The sequence below is a fragment of the Mastacembelus armatus genome, chromosome 1 (genome assembly GCF_900324485.2).
Source record: "Mastacembelus armatus chromosome 1, fMasArm1.2, whole genome shotgun sequence".
NCBI lineage: Eukaryota > Metazoa > Chordata > Actinopteri > Synbranchiformes > Mastacembelidae > Mastacembelus > Mastacembelus armatus.
The window spans coordinates 23530542-23549870 of record NC_046633.1 but is presented as its reverse complement, the minus strand read 5'-3'; the positions used below and the strand labels follow the sequence as shown (position 1 = coordinate 23549870).

General features: G+C 40.7%; 2 protein-coding genes across 3 annotated transcripts in view; both read right to left on the bottom strand.

Annotated features, from left to right (window-relative positions):
* The window catches only part of usp43a (ubiquitin specific peptidase 43a), a 112191-nt gene extending 111122 nt beyond the window's left edge, over positions 1 to 1069 (bottom strand). Inside the window, exon 1 of the mRNA XM_026303761.2 lies at positions 163 to 1069. Within this exon, the coding sequence (XP_026159546.1) occupies positions 163 to 780 (618 nt within the window). The 5' untranslated portion in view covers positions 781 to 1069. The remainder of the gene's footprint in view (positions 1 to 162) is intronic.
* A 1569-nt stretch (positions 1070 to 2638) lies between these two features.
* cfap52 (cilia and flagella associated protein 52) lies at positions 2639 to 19067 on the bottom strand. 2 transcript variants are annotated; one of them, XM_026304058.1, is made up of 14 exons: positions 18892 to 19067; positions 18443 to 18642; positions 18008 to 18144; positions 17736 to 17864; positions 17422 to 17521; positions 17013 to 17129; positions 16542 to 16642; positions 16180 to 16350; positions 15168 to 15316; positions 14839 to 14984; positions 13954 to 14105; positions 13428 to 13530; positions 3387 to 3498; positions 2639 to 2988 (listed from the first exon to the last, which is right to left on the bottom strand). In XM_026304058.1, exons 1-14 carry the CDS (start codon positions 18950 to 18952, stop codon positions 2804 to 2806), a joined length of 1863 nt encoding a protein of 620 aa, XP_026159843.1. In that variant the 5' UTR covers positions 18953 to 19067; the 3' UTR covers positions 2639 to 2803. The 2 variants fall into 2 exon arrangements, with proteins under 2 accessions (XP_026159843.1, XP_026159844.1); XM_026304059.1 differs by lacking the exons at positions 18443 to 18642; positions 18892 to 19067 and adding an exon at positions 18186 to 18244.
* Between the last annotated feature and the right edge of the window lie 262 nt (positions 19068 to 19329).

Sequence of the window (19329 nt, the reverse complement as noted above, 5' to 3'; positions counted from 1 at the left end):
ATATTGCAAACTTGTTGAGGAAACATTGATTCTGTGAAATCCTGTCACGCCCCCTCAGCGGTGCAGCAGAAACCTGTCCACTGTCTATTAAGACACAGGACTTCAGAGAAACCACAATGCAACAGAGCCACAGCCTGATAAAGAAACATGGCTTGTCCTCACCTTGAACTCCACAGACAGCTGCGGCGTGTACTCCAGCGTCCACAGTGCTCGAACCAGCGATGCCAGCTGCTCGGTCACCTCTCCCCTGGCGGTCTGCGGCTCCTCTCCTCCCACCTCCCCGTTCACGCTCCTGTGGCACATATCCGACTTGTACTGCTCCAAACCGAGGTACTCGGCCAGCAGGTCCGTGTTGCTGAGGCACTGAACCACGGCGTTCATGAAGCAGGTGTTGCCGTGGTTCTTCAGTCCCAACACCCCGGGGGTCTTGTCGCCGTAGCACCATGACAGCCTTTCTTTCACCGAGCTGTGGGAAGAGGTCACCGCCGTGGAGGTCTTCTTCACAGTCCCCTCCCTGGAGATCTGCGCACAGTCGTCTTTGAAGCCCCCAGACGCGCTTTGACCGAAACCGCCGTCGTCGTCCTCCGCGTCCGGAGGCTCGTTGTCGCCGAAGTGCGCCAAAGTGCCCAAAGTTTTAAGGATCCTTCCCATGAAATTCCCAAAAGAACGCAGCGATTTCCTCCTGATAAACCTCCCGCTTTTGTATTTCTTCTCTTTGCGCGTTGTGGATTTGGGTTTCATGGGTTGTTTTCTTATCTTGTTCTCCTTGCGCGTCTCCATGGCTGTTACTTAGCAGGACCGAGAGAAAATGAAACAGGCTGTGGACTCGCACCTGTCTGCCAGGCTGTCTACCCCTCCTCCTCCACAAAATCTCACCGCTGAGGTGGCCCCAACTCGGTGACAATAAGGCACATGCTTACTGGTTTGATTCCCGTGACATCCAGGATAATTCCCAGTGAGCTGTTGTCCCCCAGTCCACGCGTTTTGTCGCGTGACGCTCCTCTCCAGAAACTACAGAGATGAGCTGCTTGGCTCCTGCTCCACCGCAGGTTCATTACACTTCCTCATCGATGGCTCTCAGCGCTGGGACGTGCGCCTGGCGGTCTTGTGCTCTCTCACCGCCGCTAGTTCTCCCTCCCTCCCTCCCTCCTCTGCGGTCTGTGGAGCTACGATGAACAAGTTTCTATTTGGAGGCCCCCTTGTCTACTCTCCCCTCAGACACGAATTTAATTAACGTGGATTACTCTACTTAGAGAGTATATTTCAGTTGTGGTGTATACTGTGCGTGTTGTTACTGTAAAGAGCATAAAACTTTACATATCGTGTTTATTACACTGGGAATAAGGAAGTAGCTGTCATTAAAAGGTGTTAGGCACTGTGGCCTCAAACTGCCCCCTGTAGGGCCAATTACAGCATCACCTGCCTTAACATCCTCAGCAGGTGAAACAAAGAAAACGTTGATTACATTTTTTGAAATTATAGATCCACTGAAAGTGGCCAAATTGTGACCAATGATCTCTAAACTTCTCCATGACCACTTACATACAGTATGAAACAAGCTCCAGATGTGTCCAGATGCACAGACCAGTGCAGGGTCCTGCTCCTCTACACAGTGTGTTTCCATTTTTGCTAAAGAGACTGTCCACTAGTGTGTATCCTGGCATTGAAATACCTTGTCTAGAACACACCAGCATTTACAGACAGATGTATCCTATAAATAGCCTGGCCACTGTCTCGACTCTGTGCACATTAATGCTGCTGCTACTGTACCCTGGAAGCTCCACAAAGTAAAATGGATGTTAGAGAAGCATTTGGCCAGACATGTTATGTGCAGTTCTGTTTTTCAATGGGGATCCAGCATCGTTTGTGCTATATTCAGATTCTAATCATCTGAAGGTTCATTTCACAGCTCACCAGTACTAAGATTGAATTTAGTGGGCCAGATGTGCCAATTTATTGAAATAGACAGTCAGAGCCCTGTCCAATATTTCCATAATTTCCCTCTTGCTCTTATTCCACCATTGTTAGGAAGCATACACCATCGTAGGAAAAAAAAAACGTTAAAGCTTTTTTTTTTCCACTCATGCTGTTGATGTCCTCTGTTTATACACAGGAAAAGGGGAAAGAGAGATGTCCTTTTGTACTGATCCTAGGCTGTTTCTGCTGCCATAATTTATACTGCTGTTTTGTTATTTTCATTTTTGAGGAGGTAGGGGTGATTATTACGTATTTGGATTAGTCATTTAAAGGAATAGGGAGTAGAATGGGTTTAGATTAGAGAATGTCAGAGAAGATTTCCATTATGTTGCTTCCCTCTTTAACAATTATCCTTCAGGAAATCACTGGTAATAGATAAGCTGACAGCAGCCGAGTGACTAACTAGCCAAGAATCCAAGCCACTTCCTTGTCTCTGTAGCAGCAGGGGAATCCTGTCTGGATAAACTATGCACTAAATGTACTGTATAATAAAGCCTGTTTTTATATTCAGATTTTATTGCATTGACAAAGTATGTGAAGAATAAGTTCTATCTTTTCAGCTTCTGTAAAAGATGTCCACATAAAAGACTATATTGCTCAAGAAGTGTAATCTTTTTACTTACATATCTCTGCTGAAAAAGAAAACATATTTTCACAGATGCTTAGTCAAAATACATTTATTTCATCTGGGCAGGGCTAAAACACATTCAGTGATATTAACTTCAGATGTTGACTTCTCATGGGAACATTAGCTAGGTCAGATGAAAGACTAAGGCAGAATTTTGAAAACATATGAGAGAGAGTGTGGTGGTATTGGATAAAAAGTTTATGTTGCTTCTAGTGGGTGAGGGAACCTCCACCGCAGAATAGCTCCATCTGCACTGGTGCTGACTAAGGTGTGGTTGTTGGAGCAGATCTTGATGCTGGTGATACTGCCACCATGTGCTATCCCTACGTGGGTTACTACACCTTCCATGTAGTCCCACACCTTCACTAGTTTGTCATCTCCGCCTGGCATGAAAAGGTGAAAATTATATTAATAACTCCACAGAAGTTTGTGCAGTGCATGTATTGCACTGTCAGTAGGCGTAAGGAAAACAAAGGTGCCGAAGAGATAAAGGCACACTAATATTCATGAGTAAAAAGGCCCCTTGAAAATAAAACAGAAAAGAAATGTCAAAGAATTAAATGACACAGTTCTTAAGTTAAAAGGAACTACCTGAATTGATTTACAAAAAGGACCATTTTTAGATTTGAACATGACTATGACCAGCAACAAACTGGGGGTCTAAAATAATTAAATAATCTAGATTCCTGCTTTATTTTTGGTTGAGTTATATTTATAACAAAATCACAAAAAATAGCAATAGGAGGAAAGTAACAAGCAGCAGATGCGTAATACGCCATACCTGTCACAAAGTGTTTGCCATCCTGTGTAATATGCATGCCATTGATGGCTCCAGACTGCGAGCCCTCCAGTTCTCTGATAGCTGTGCCATCGTACACATCCCAGTATATAATCTGTGTAAGAGATTAACATGCAGAAACCTTGAAATATAGCCATGGGTGTTACACATTCATCACCTGCATTGTTTATAAAAGCCCCCGTGTCCAAAAGGACACTAAAAGCACAACAAATGACAGATGGATTCGATCATTAAAACCTGTCTTCTGACAGCTTTTGTGATTGAAGATTTAGTGGCACCTCAAGCACTGTGTGTGTTTAAATGTCCAGGAGCCTTTTCAAAGTTAGTAAAACACAGGCGAAACAGCTTGCACTTCAAAGTTGATAAAGCATTAAAAGTACCACACACCAAAAATGTAATTACTGAAATGTCAACATGTAGCCTGACTGTGATGTTGCTAATAAACAATATACAAAATTTAATATTTACCCTAATTACATGGACTCATGTGTAGAATTACATAGGCTAGGTCTGTGTAAGAGGAAGTTTGCGTTACTCACAGCTGCTCAGGAAAAGGCCAACATTTCTAAGAAGAGGCTCTGAGACAGGATTGCATTTCCCTGCATATGATGCATTATAGCAGGGGAAATGTACTGTCACACAGATATATCAAATACTCTTGGTTACAAAGTAATGAAAGAGGAACAAATGCTTAGTGAAAAAAGAATCTTATTTACTGCAGAGTGATTCTCAAAGCAATGAGATGGCTGTAAAAGCCACAGGAACATGTCAGTGCGGGCCGTTTAAGCCTACAGTGTTCCTCTGCCTCAGCTCGGTTTATTCAGACGGAATGGCTTGCTGATGTTAATATTGCCACAAAATAACTTTGCAAAAGATAATTTAGGAAAACACAGCCATCGCCAGAGGGGAAAATGGTTCATTATGAACACCAAATAGAAAGTTCCTGTAAGTTCATTTTTATAACTTCCTGGTTTAACTGAAATCAGAATGTAAGGCTCACATCAGCATGGATTATGCAAATGTATTCAGTTGAGTTTACCAACATGAAACAATTTAAGCAACGTTTTCAACAAACACCAAACAAAGAAGTGTCCCCAAGAATACAACTAAACTACTTCCCTTTGTCTATGAGAAACGTTTCTATTTATATCAAGTTACTGGAACACTCCTCCTTAATCTCCCCATGCCATCTTCCATCTCCTCCTTGTTGCTACAGTCACAGCCTCTCCCTCCTCCCTCATCTCATTTCAACTTATTAGAAACTCCCACCTGTGTGAATTGTCTTGGCCCATCTGTGTTCCCTCTACCACAGCCTGGGAAACTGGCCTACAGCCATGACACGGGCCACCAGGAAATTAATTACATGCAGCAAGCAGTTCTGAAACATTGGGCACACCGTTGGCAATGCTCACCGTATAACCAGGGTAAGACCTGACTCCACAATCCTTTAAATATACATTCAAAATGACTCACACAGACTTCAGTGTGCTGCAAGAATCAATAGCATTAATAGCATTAATAGCGTTAATAGCAAATCTAAAATTAACCAAAAGCCTATTATTCCTGAAACAACATATGGAAGCATATGGGTGCACCAGCATCATGTTCATTGTGCAAATTCATGCATGAGCCCCATAATCATTCCTCACAAATTCTATCCTATTAAAACAACCTCTCCCTGACCCTCCACTTCTCTTGTCTGTTTTTTACTCTTTGACACTCTCTGCACCCTTTCTCTCAGTTTTGTCAGTCTACTCACTCTGAATTTACTCACAGAGACATGCTGGGATGTAATGAAGGGAGCAGAGTAAGGAAGGAGAGAGAGAGAGAGAGTATTGGTATTTGTTCTCCTAGACAGAGCGCCTGTGTCCTGGGATGAGCAGATGGTGGATCTGGCTGGCACTTGGGTGGCATGGGCACATCCGCAGGAAGGCATAAATACCACAGCGCTCCCCTCTATTTCTCTTCGTTCCCCCTCTTTCATGAATCCCTCCTTTTCTCTCTCTCTCGGCTCACTCAGCACATCCACAGCACTGTGTTAATCAGCACAACTTGTCCTCACCTCTCAGCATGCAGGGGAGGCAACAATATGGGTCTAGCGTGTGGCCGGGTTCAAGGGGCGTGGATGAAGTGCACAATCAAAGCAACAAGCATTTGATTCTTCCATTCTGAACTTCTGATCTTATGTAAATAAGCACTGCTGAGATAATCAAAATTACTCACAAAATAACAGACTGAGGGTTTTTGCCACAGCGACTAGCAGTCAACACAATGGTGTAATTATGTTTAGCTGAGACACAAGTTTCAAGCTTTTCAAACTAATCTATGGACATGTGTTAGAAAAATTAAAATGTTTACCCTCCTGTGACCTAATCCACCTTACTTTAGTATAACTGAAACACTTCTGAATAGGGTCTATTGTGTATTGTGGAAATATAATTTTTGCTCTCAGTGAGAACAGTTTGCGCTAACCTTGACTATTTGATAAGGGCCCAGATGTCTTTCTGTGGGAAATCACCTCCCTTTTGTGTTACCATAAAATAAAGCAGCCAGTGGCTCTCATGCTGTACTAAGGTGCTGTGTGACTGTTACTCCTCGCAAGTAAAACTTCTATATAATCTTACCGAAGTTCGTCCTCTGAATTTACCTAACAACTTGGGGGCTCGTCCGGGTTCGCAATATCTCCTCTTCCTTCCAGGTTTGGACCTACAAACTATGCACGGGGGAGTCTAATACTCCTGACTGAAAGCCCTCTGCCCTGGACCCATAAGGGAACAGTTTGGAGCATTGAGAGGCTGGGATCTGCTGTGAGGGGAGAGGAGTGACGCGATTGAATTTTGAAAAGAGAGACCAGAGACGGACTCCTTTAAGGTAAGAGAAATTTTATAAGTCAATAAGTGAATTGAGTAGGGACTTAAAACTTAAGTGAAATTATTGATTTTGGTGTGAAGGGAGTCTCTGGGAGTTTCTGGCTCTCTGGGAGCCCCAGGTGGGTCCTGGGTCCTTGAGGTCATGCAAGCTGAGTCTCAATGGGTTAGTAACTCACATCAAGCTGTGAGGTTAGTGGCTTCAAAACGAAACTCTGACCAAGCTGAGAGGTCAGTGGCTTCAAAAGGAAACTCTGACTAAAAATATCATTGACTTGACTTGAGTTCTGGAATTCAAACAAAACCAAAATTTGTGTGGCCTCGGGGCCACTGGCTCAAACGTATTCAGGTAAAACCAAGCAGGGCTCTCAGGAAATCACAAATTCGGGACGAACCCATAAAGCAGTCTGTGGGAGACCCAAAGTAAACTAACCCCGCGGTCTGTGGGAGACCCGAAACAAAAAGAACCCCGGTGTAGCGTTGAAAGTGCTTTTGAGCATAAGGCCAAAAGAGAGTATTGTTACCAAAAATAAAAATATAAAAACATAAAAATGTAAAAAATTTAATTAATTAAAAAAAGGGGAGAAGGAGCCTTTTAAAATAATAAGTGTATGATAATATAATAATAATAAATAAATAAATAAATAGCAGTGAGTATAAAATAATAGTAACTGAATATAAAGAAATAAAATGGGTAATAAGAATACTACATTAGAAGAACTAATCACTGGTGACGCAAAATGGATGCATCAAAAGGATCCTAAAAAGAGAAAAATTAGAAAAATGGAAAAATAAATATGAGTATTCAGGGAAGTTAAACTGTGATGACTGTAGAAACTTAGTGAAGGGCATAAAGTGTAAGACTAAGGGAAATCAGAAGGATAAGAGAAAAGAAAGGCTGTTTGCAGCACAGGAATGGTTAAAGGAGGCAGAGAGTAGACAGAGAGGGAAAGAGAAAGGAAGGAGAAGAGAGACAGGAGCAAATAGAAAAACAGTTAAAAGCCTCTTCACCAACATTGTATTTAGGGCAAACTGTTGAATTTGCAGATGAACAAACAATATCATGCTGTAGACCACCTCCTCATCCTAATAATCCACCACTGGCTCAGCTTCCTCCATACGTCCAGGGAGAGGAGGGTGCTGTCGGTGGAGCAATATTACCTCCCACAGCTCCATCTGATCCTGTGCCTCGGCCTCGATCTCCTTATGCTGAAGATATTGAGGGAGTGTTGGCTTATTTTAACAGGTGTTTAACACTCATAGTGGAATATCAGTACCTGAAGGTGCTGCAGAAAATGGGGATGGGCCATATACGCAGCAGTTAAAGAATGCCTTCTTAAATGGCCTCAAACCTGAAATTTCAGGATTTATCTGAAAGCATCAAACTGACTGGCAAACTTAAAAATTATGCTGTGTATGCAGCTACTGTCCTCCAACAAAGAGAAAAAGCACAAAAGAGAGTTAGGAAAACAACTCAAGTGCTTTTCACTGACTATGATAATGAAATGGTTTCTGAGTGTTATTTCCAGGGTGACAAGCCATGGTGTGAGAGCCGGGGCAGGGGACAGGGACGAGGTCGCGGCCAGAGACCTGGCAGACAGCAGATAGTTGATCATGACTACTGCTACGTCTGTGGAAAAGACAGGCCACTGGGCTAAGAGCTGCCCACAGAGAAAGACACAGCAGGAGGGAGATGCAGGCTACTCTGCGTGATTAGACAACAAAAAAAAAAGGTCAAAATACACACATTGAACCGCAGAAAAAACTACAAGACTCACATCTGACTGAAGCTAACATTTGAGTCATGAAGAAGTAACTTAAATTATGCTTTAAGGAAAAAAAAGCTAAAGTTACATTGCTGGTGCAACGCCTGAAGATAAGAATCCTTTTTGGTACAAAAGCTTGTAAATCCATTCATAGCTAAGTTTTTGTTTGTATGTAGATGATATTTTGATATGCTCTGAAACACAAGAACAATGTAAAACAGACACCATAGCTCTGCTTAAGTTTCTGACAGAATAGGGACACAAAGTGAGTAAGAACAAACTACAGCTGTGGAAAAAGGAAGTTAAATACCTAGGTCACGACCTTTCACAGCAATGGAGAGCTCTAGACTCACACAGAAAAGAAGCTATAATTAAAGCACCAAAACCACAAACTAAAAGACAGATGATGTCTTTCCTAGGTATGACAAACTTCTGCAGAGCATGGACACCAAACTATTCAGAGTTGTCTAGTCCATTGTTGAAAGTGATTTATGACACACCTATGGCAACTTATGATAAAATAAAATGACTGAGATTGCAGAAAAAGCCTTTAATGGTCTTAAAAAGACCCTGACCAATACCTCTATTTTAGGACTGCCTAATCATGAAAAATGTTTTATGAAAACTTAATTGTAAGAATGGTCACATGACTTCAGTGCTGACTCAGCCTTATAGGGACAAAAACAGGCCAATTGCTTATTATTCTACCCAATTGGATTCAATAGCAAGAGCAATGCCTGTATGTATTCAAGCTGTTATTTCCGCCACCATGACAGTCAAGCTTCAGCAAACATCATGTTGTTCCATCCTCTGACACTAAAGGTTCCACATGCAGTCTTTCCTGTTGTTGCAAAACAAGATAGCATACCACCAGCTAGACATTTATCCTCATGACTACATTGCTTTCACAGCCACATCTCACTATTGAACGATGTATAACTTTTAATCTTGCTACATTAATGCCTATAGCTGAGGATGGTGGGCCACGATTGTATTGCTGAAACTGAGAATAGAGTGTTGCCCAGGGTTGACCAAACTGACACACCTTATAAAGATGCTGAAATGACAATGTTTGTAGATGGATCTTGTATTAAAAAAAAAAAAAATCAGACTGATCTAATTCTACAGGATATACTGTTGCTTTAATTATATATTAAATACTATGGTGTGAAAAAGTGTTGGCCCTCTTCCTGATTTCTTTTTTTTTTTGCATGTTTGTCACACTTTGTTTCTTTTAAATGAAGGTTTTTATTATTAAGGGAAAACAAAATCCAAAGCTACATGGCCCTGTGTTAAAAAGTGTTTGCCCCTCCATTAAAACATAACTTAACTGTTAATCACATCTGAGTTCAATTCCTCTAGCCACACCCAGGCCTGATTACTGCCACACCTGTTCGCAATCAAGAAATCACTTAAATAGGACCTGCCTGACAAAGTGAAGTAGACCAAAAGATCCTCAAAAGCTAGACATCATGCTGAGATACAAGGAAATTCAAAAACAAATGAGAAAGAAAGTAACTGAGATCTATCAGTCTGGAAAAGGTTATAAAGCCATTTCTAAAGCTTTGGGACTGCAGCGAACCACAGTGAGTGCCATTATCTACAAATGGTGAAAACATGGAACAGTGGAGAACCTTGCCCAGTCCCAAGAAAGAGACTGGTCTGCATGGCAGAGTTCCAAGACGAAAACCGCTGCTGAGCAAAAAGAACATAGAGGCTCGTCTCAGTTTTGCCAGAAAACATTTTGATGATCCCCAAGACTTTTGGGAAAATACTTTGTGGTCTGACGAGACAAAAGTTGAACTTTTTGGAAGGTGTGTGTCCCATTACGTCTGGTGTAAAAGTAACACTGCATTTCAGAAAAAGAACATCATACCAACAGTAAAATATGGTGGTGGTAGTGAGATGGTCTGGGGCTGTTTTGCTGCTTCAGGACCTGGAAGACTTGCTGTGATAAATGGAACCATGAATTCTGCTGTCTACCAAAAAATCCTGAAGGAGAATGTCCAGTCATCTGTTCGTGACCTCAAGCTGAAGCAAACTTGGGTTCTGCAGCAGGACAATGATCCAAAACACACCAGCAAGTCCACCTCTGAATGGCTGAAGACAAACAAAATGAAGACTTTGGAGTGGCCTAGTCAAAGTCCTGACCTGAATCCGATTGAGATGCTGTAGCATGACTTTAAAAAGGTGGTTCATGCTCAAAAACCCTCCAATGTGGATGAATTACACCAATTCTGCAAAGATGTGTGGGCCAAAATTCCTCCACAGTGCTGTAACAGACTCATTGCAAGTTATCACAAACGCTTGATTGCAGTTGTTGCTGTTAAGGGTGGCCCAACCAGTTATTAGGTTTAGGGGGCAAACACTTCTTCACACAGGGCCATGTAGTTTCATTTAAAAACTGCATGATGCGTTTACTTGAGTTATCTTTGACTAATATTTAAATTTGTTTGATGATCTGAAACAAAGTGTGACAAACATGCAAAAAAATAAGAAATCAGTCAACACTTTTTCACACCACTGTAACTGTGAGGGAAAGAAATACTGTTTAGTGAGCATTGATGCATTAACTAAATGGATTGATGTGTTTCCAGCAAAGCATCCTGATGCACTAACATCAGCTAAAACACTGACAACTACTATTATTCCCAGATTTGAAATTCCAGAGCAAATCTATTGTAATAATGGTACATATTTTGTAAATCAGGTAATTAAACATCTTACTGCAGTGTTATCATCTTCCTGAGTTAAAGCCATTCATTAAGAACGATGTTCCCATGACTGAGACCATTGCTGATTACATGGTAAAAACGTTGACTAATAAAAATGTATCTGTGATTAAAGCACAACAGGAGGGTCCTGAGCCTGAACCTGACTCTAGAGTGAAACCAGGAGACTGGGTCTTTGTAAAAATCATCAAGAGGAAGTATTGGTTTTCTCTGTGCTGGGAAGGACCTTACCAAGTACTGCTATCTACACTCATGGTTTTGAGAATTGTTGAAAGACCTTCCTGGATTCATTTAACTCACTGTAAAGAGGTAAAGGTACTGTCTGAGTAATTCTGTCAAACCAGCAGGGACTCACTCTAAACTCCAACTAACCTGTGGTGAAGTCTGGCTACAAAGGGGGGTGGGACCAATAGGGACCACTTGTCTCAAACCAGTGAAGAAACCAACCACACCCAGAGGAATTAGGTGAGTGAGGAGTAGAGTGACCTGGGGAGAAGACTGCTCAGAAGTACATTTTGCCATGGAGGGTCCAATATATCAACCCTGGCACCCCTTTAGACTATTTTGTGGGGTGACACTGACAATATTGACTGTCATATCGCTGACCACAGTTATGTTGATTTTGTTTCTCTTTGAGAAGGGTTTGCAACAGCCAGGTAATGCCATGAAAAACACCAAAAGAAAACCTAGGACAAAGAGAGCTACTGATGTGCCCACTTTTATCTTTCAGGCCAATGAGGCTCAAACTGTCCAGTTTGATTTTTGTAAAGTAGTTAACTGTGGTAATGTGCGACAGGAACAGCTAACATGGGCAGACAAGTATATTTGTGGTTACACTGATAAGACTTAATCCACACAATGATCCAACAGGCTTGAACTGCAGACTGCAGCTGTTTACTTCCACCTGCCCTCCAGCCAGTAAACAATGTCTTTGAATTATTTGATGCCACCTATTCCTGCTCTTACTCCCACCTGATTGGCAGGGAACCTGTGCTCTTATACTATTGGTGATGCCATTTTATGTGTTGCCTCTGTCTGGTTCTTCCCTACACAGCCCACACTGTGTGAAAAGAGACACTGCAGCAGCCATTAGTTTTGATAACAGAGTGTACACTAATGTCATCGGAGCCCAGGGGAGTCCCTGATAAGTATAAAGCTAGAAGCCAAGTTGCAGCAGGGTTTGAATTGTTCCTGTTTTGGTGGTCAACCGTTTATAAAAATGTTGACTAGATAAATTATTTGTATTACAACTAGCAGAGATTCATTAACTATACTAGAGATGACGTCAGAGGCTTAGCAGAGCAGTCAGGTAAAACTAGTCTCATGACCTGGCAGAACCGGGTGGCATTAGACTAAGACTAAGGAGGGAGGTGTTTGTAAAATGTTTGGATCTACTTGTTGTACCTTTATTCCTAACAACACTTCCCCAGATGGATCTGTCACTCGAGCTTTACAAGAACTCCAAGCCTTATCTGAGGAGCTCGCTGAGAATGCTGGTATTAACAGCAACTTCACTTCTTGGCTGGAGGGAATGTTTGGTAAATGGAGTGGTCTGATCCAGTCCACGCTCATCTCAATGGCTGTGATGACTGCTATTTTGGTTACCTGTGGTTGCTGTTGCATTCCATGTATTAGAGGCCATTATCAACGCCTTATTGATACAGCAATAACAAACAAATGTATCAGTCCATTTCACAGGATGACCAGGACCCTGAAACTCCTCCAGAGCCAATAAAGGAAGACATGACTGTGTCCGTCACCGACTATAATAAATTTGTCTTAACTTCTGAACTGTAATGACTCCAGCATTGAAAATTCCCACAGAAAGTGATATTGTGATGACTGTTTGCCCATAGAGACAGAAGGTTATGACATATTTCTCACTTCTACAAGTTATATTTCAGTATGCTAATCAGCTTAGATTTGTGATTGTGATCTTGTTTGTTTGTTTAATAAATAATAGTAGTAATTCTGATCTTACTGTGTGTTTTACTAGAATAATTATCATTAATGATCTGCTAAACATTTTCACATAGTAGTTATGCTAAGCATAAACAGGAGGGATGTGTTAGAGAAATTTAAATGTTTAATTCTTCTGAATAGGGCCTATTGTGTATTGTGGAAATATAATTTTTGCTCTCAGTGAGAAGTTTGCTCTAACCTTGACTATTTGATAAGGGCCCAGATGTCTTTCTGTGGGACATGAAAACTGATGTACTGGGCTGTGACCCTCATGCTGTACTAAGGTGCTGTGTGACTGTTACACCTTGCAAGTAAAACTTCTATATAATCTTACAGAAGTTCGTCCTCTGAGTCTATTTGTTAAAAGAATTTACCCAACAACATGTAAGTGTGTGTGATTGTGCAAAACGTCCCCTTGCTGATGTTACCAGGGCGGAGATCATAATAATAATAACAGTATAATGAGACATCTAGATTATGACTGTTGAGTGCCCTTCTCTTTGCATCCTGATTTTTGCTGCTGAGTTATGAGTCATAGAAATGTTTTTTCCTAACCAACCATGTCAGTTCCAACCAACAAAACCAAATCTCAAGGTAAAGATACATGGATAGATTTCTGACACCAAGTAACAGGACATACTAATGCAATTTTCTACCAATCCGGTAGTGAAAGGTATTGGTGATCCCAAAACACACCTTTCTGTTAGTTCCGCTGGTAATGATCTGGTATTCTTCTGGGTGGTAGCACACCGTCCTGAACAGTGTGTTGGCAATCACCATTTGAAGGCTCGCAAACCGCCTAAAGGATGAGATGAGGGCGAACGAGAAGTGAAGATTAAAAAAAAAAAAACGAGAGGCCAGATGTGGCAATGGTAAAGTGTCTCACTCTGATTACATCAAACAAAATAATGTCTCATAGGCTCATCAAACTTTACAAGAATGTAAAATGTGATGTGCACTCACATGTAAAAAAACATGTACCTTAAGAGGGCGCACTCTATTTCCCACAGTCACGGTCTTTCTGATGACCACAGTGTATGTATATCATTAGTAAGTATAGTATTTTTCTACAGGATAATATAAGATTAGTTGATGATTATATGTCCTATAATATGATTTTTAATTACCTGGTTCAGAAAAATCTATTTTATGATATTATGGGTTGAATTAAAAAGGAATGAATTAGAAGATCACACAAATGTTGTGTAGACAGGCTACTCACACTATGTCCCAGATGATGCAAGCACCATCAGAGCTGGCAGTGACACACTCCTTGTCATCACTCTTAACTTTGATACAGGTGACAGTGGCTTTGTGCTCTTTCATGGTCTCCAGCAGCCGATAGCCACGTGACTTCAGCTCCCAAACACGCACCTACAATAGAATAGAACACAATACAACAGAACCCAAACTCAAAGTTCAACCTCACAGGATTTTATATCAGATAGGATGCTTGGATTAAATACTCTTTTTGTTTCAATGATTTTGTACAGGAATTACATACAAAATTAAATACCTAAACGCTGTAAAAATGATCTTATACAGTATACTACATTTTTCCTTTTCATATTTGCCAAAGTGAAATCAGACACCACACTGCTCAAATTACAATTTGTTATAAAGCGTGTACAGTGTTGTTTTGCATCTGTATGATGAAATTATAACCAATTATATCCTGTGACCATTTGTTTTAAGTAGTTGTGACAGGACCTATGGCTGTTGTTTACACAAAATCATTAAGCAATAAAATCTTCCTTTGACCAGTTTGGCCTTTTTATATTTTCTGGTTATGAATAATAAAGACATATACTGAGTAACAACATTTGTGTACTTAGAAAACACTAAGGAGAATAATCTTTGCACTTTTAGGGAAATGGGAAGTGTCCAGAAAACAGTGTGATGTGCAACCAACAGTTATTCATTCACCACACATGGTGTTTGTTAGCTGACAGCTGCTGATATCTTGCAGAAATAAGTTGGCACTGCAGTTCAAAAATGTAACATCATTAATGGTAGTGCAGAGAATTTCAATGTGTTGTTTTGTGTTATTTTTGAACAATATCAGAACATTTTTACATTTGTTCATGCACCATCTATGTCTCCTTACTTGTCCCTCTCCACCTCCACTGACTATCCTCTTGCAGTCCCTGGTGCCAGCGATGGCTGTCACACCCATTCTGTGCGCGTTGTCAATGATGAGCATGAGCCGCCCGCTTTCAGGTGCAAACACACGAATCTTACCATCATTCCATGCTGAAACATAGTAAAATAACAGTCTGTTTTTAAGACTATTGTTTTGATTCAGTGTGTTAAATGGCATCATTTTAGTGGACAGTAACAAAGGAACAAATTTAATTATGCTGAGTTCATACTCTGAAACAAACACTGAATATTTTTCCAATGTGTTGTTTGCAGCTATGTCTTCCTGATTCTCACCACTGATTATGCTATGTCCATCAACCATGAAGTCCAGGGAATTGCAGGTCATGTTGGGTACAGTGATGCGCAGTAGCTCTTTGGGCCTGTCTATGTGCCACAACCTGATGTCCTCCTCAGAGCAGGTTGCAAATAATTCGGATGTTCCACTACCAGAAAAACAAAAAACAGAGAAAAGAGAATTATACTTAAGTGAATTATACTTAAGTGAACATGGGTATTGTGAGTGATTTGTCAAGTAAAAAGTAATCAAGCTTTCACATAATAACTGACATGACACAAATAACTATATTAAATACTAATTTACTAATTTTCTAACCTTTTGATAGAGTGACATGCATGAGGCATTCATATATCACCCTCTAGTGAACACAGCAGGGTAATGAAATTAAGCATTATTTGAAATAAATCAACAATTTGCTCATAAAAGACATACAGTTACTATCATTAGAGGCTTAGGAATCATCACTAGCATTGTTAGTGTAATTGTCCATCAGCAACTGGCTGACTGGCTGATTCAGTTGTTGTTGTAACTGTTGTATGTAAAACAAAGTCTTTCTCTCCAAATTTCAGGCAGGCCAGTGCACAAAGTGAAGGTAGGGAAAGCCTTTTGATGTGTTACCTGCCTTTAAAGTGTCATATTAGCCTCATGTCAAACTTTGCAAAACACCAATTTTGTTGGAGATACAGTATGTGGCAACAAAATGAATACTAATTTCCAAATGTGGTCATAAACATGACTTATTTTAAAAACTGATCGTAAATACATGTGTCTTGTCAAGCTCCAGGGCAAAGTGGCCCTTTTACAGTATAACAGGGTTTCATTTCTCTTAATATCAGTCAAGCTGGGATTACATATTTCTTGACAAAGTTAAAAGCTGGCAAAAGGCCATTTGCCATTTTATTCTCACTGGCTGGTCTCAGAGACAAACCATACAAAAGTAACAGACAGTAAATGTTGTGTCATCAGGTACTTTGACTCTTTCTTCCTGAATTGTCAGTCACCACTTACAAAGAGATGGCTACATCCTTGACAGCACTGCTGTGGCTGGAGGATATGAGTTCAGCTTTGAAGTCCTGATAATTGAATCGGTACATCTGAGCAGTTTCTGTCCCAACAAAGAACTGCTGACCATCTTCGCTTAGAGCGATGGATGTCACCCCCTTTTCCAACTGGACTTCCCTGTTGTGACATAGGAGGATAAAAGGAGTAAATAATGAACGATAAACATGGTTAAACTCTCTATGTTACATTGACACACTAGATATTTGTTTTAATGTAAAAAAAAAAAAAAAAAAAAAAAGAAATACAGAAAATAAAGGTGTGAACTTTGCGCCTAGCACTGTCATTGCGATTATAGCTGTAGGACTCACTTCAGAGTTTTGAAGTTAGTCCTAGAACACAGAGTAAAGGTGCCAGATCCAGAGCCTACAAGCAGATCCCCAGACTTCAGCATCTTTAGAACACTGACACCCTGTACAGAAAAGGTATGAGCCATAAAAGTTATTCTGTACAAAGCATTGTATCACTTTTCAGTTCTTTAAAGGAGGCTGAGCCAGCTACAAAGACCTGGTGTCTTGTCAAATACTGCAAAGCTCCCTGAATAAGTTCCTGGAAGTATAAGCCAAAAGTTGTAAACTGGACTGATTTCAAAAATGAAAGTATATAATGGTCCACAGAAGAAATGACAGTAAGACATTAAATAAATTAGGTGTCATTGTGTTTCCAAACAAAGCATTCCCTCAGTATTACAGTTCAATCACCTTTATATAAGCAGCAACAGACTTGACTGACTATAAGGCAGAAGATGAGTGAGCAGCAACTAGAATAAACTTCAGACCTACCAGGCTGTACTTTGATTTCACTGGACCAAAGTCACTCAGAAGTCCAGTCTTTAGGTTGATTTTCATTATGTCTCCACTGGTGGTGCCACAGAAAATGTACTGATCATCCTCTGTGACCTGTGTAAAATATAAACAAGCAAAAGCAACCTGAGCAAAAGTACCTAATATCTGTTGTAATATAAGATTTTGGAGAAGTCAAAATGAAAGAATCACTGTGTGCTTATGTGCTTTCTTGCAGCAATATTCATATTATGTCAGCTGTATATTAAGCAACTGTGCTTGTAGCATCATTTACTGACTTTTAGTAAAAGCAATTTTGCAGATTTCAGATGGACCTCTGAATGCCAAACTATTTCAATATGCTGCGTAAACAAATTCATGAGGAGGAAAGACTCTGCTGGCATCATACCTCTATGCATTTCACAATTCTCTTCAGCTTTCCCGTCTGACACTCTGTGGGTCTGATCTTTCTGTTGGTGAGGTCTAGTTCCCAGACGCGCAATGTTCCACTGCCCAAAAAGTGAAAGTGAAGTGAAGTGAAAGTGACTTGTGTAGCCAAGTATGGTGACCCATACTCGGAATTTGTGCTCTGCATTTAACCCATCCAAAAGTGCACACACACAGCAGCGAGCACACACCCGGAGCAAAAAAGACCAATGATAATGAAATACTGGCACTCGTATGTCCGTGCAGGAAATTCTCACCCACTCAGCAACCACTCACCTCCCAGCAGAGAGAAAGATATTGTCATTTGTGTTGGAGTACTGCACAGTGAGGCAGTGACCGGCACTTTGAGCTGAAGCTGGGCTCCCACAGATGGCCTGCTTTGTCTCAATATTCCACAATACTATGCTGAAAATAGACACAAAAACCCTCACACAACCAACAAGGAGAGAAAACTGCATGTGCAGGTGAGTGACTGTACATACTGTATGTTTCTTTTTAAATTCAAGGAAAACTTACTCCAGACAGCAGCAACCAAACTTGATGTTTACCTGCCATCATCCTGCCCGCCAAGTGACACCAGGTACTTGCTGTTGGGAGAGAAGGCCAGTGCCTCTACCTTGGCTTTGTGTAGCACCAACTGGGCATAGATGGATCGCTGTGCATAGTCCCAGATAATTATCATGGCCTAGAAAAATATGTATATACAGTATATATTCAAAATATTACCTCAAAGGTTTGGACACACTTTCTCCTTCCATCCATCCATTATCTATACCCACTTATTCCTAACCAGGGTCCCAGGTCCCAGTTTTTGCCAGTCCTTTCTTTAAATGGATTCAAGCTCACATATGTCTCACATATCTAAAAAATGACTGCTTCCTTATGTTCCAAATAACATTAACAAATGGAGGTAAAGTGTCTTAGGTGTGACCCATCACGGAATTGTTACACATGGAAACTATATCCTAACTACAGTTAGCTACCTTAAAGCCCATAAAGTTGACCTGTCCAGAAGCAATATAAACCCCATTTCTGGACAATGAAATGCAGGACACATTGTTTGTATGTCCATGCAGGAACTCCTGCTTCCCATCTTTGACTCTCTTCAGAATAACCGTGCCCCCCAGAGGATAGATGAGGTACTCTCCGTCTCGGTGGACCCTCAGGCCAGAAATTACGTGCCCTGACAGAAACAAAATATAACTAGCGTTAATCCTTGTAATGACAGGCACATTTAAGATATCACTTAACGTTAACGCTGACTCTACTACAGCACGGTAGACTGTAAACTGGAACAAAAGTGTTTTATGAGCACGTTAGGTAGCTGGTTAACTAGCTTAGCTAGTTGTATTTAATTAGTTAGCTAGCTAGTTAGGTTTGTTATGAAATAACGCTAGTTCATTTCAATGGTGAATTTCCAATGAAAACCTACCGTTGAACCCAATAACAGCCTCCAATTCAAGCTGAGGGACGCCATGTGTTTCCAGAGCCATAGCTGAAAACAATTATCTCTCTATTCTCTCAGGAAATGCCCACTTTTCGTTAATAAAAGCAGATTTTGATGTAAATATAAACGCTACCGTCGTTTCCTCAACCGGGACTCAACGACACCAAACAATCGTTACCTAGCAACAGCTACCGGACACTGTTATTGGTGGGTGGAACGCCACTGCTGCCTTCATGAGCTGTCGGAAATTTCTTATTCTAAACAAAGACTTCAAAAAAATTTTAAAATAACCTATAAATAGATGACAGATTTATTATCCTATTTTTTCTTAAAAACCTATACCACCTACATTACCATTTTACTGCACTTGTGCTCCTGGTAGATTGATATTTCAGTGAACTGACATTACACTAGAAACCCGAA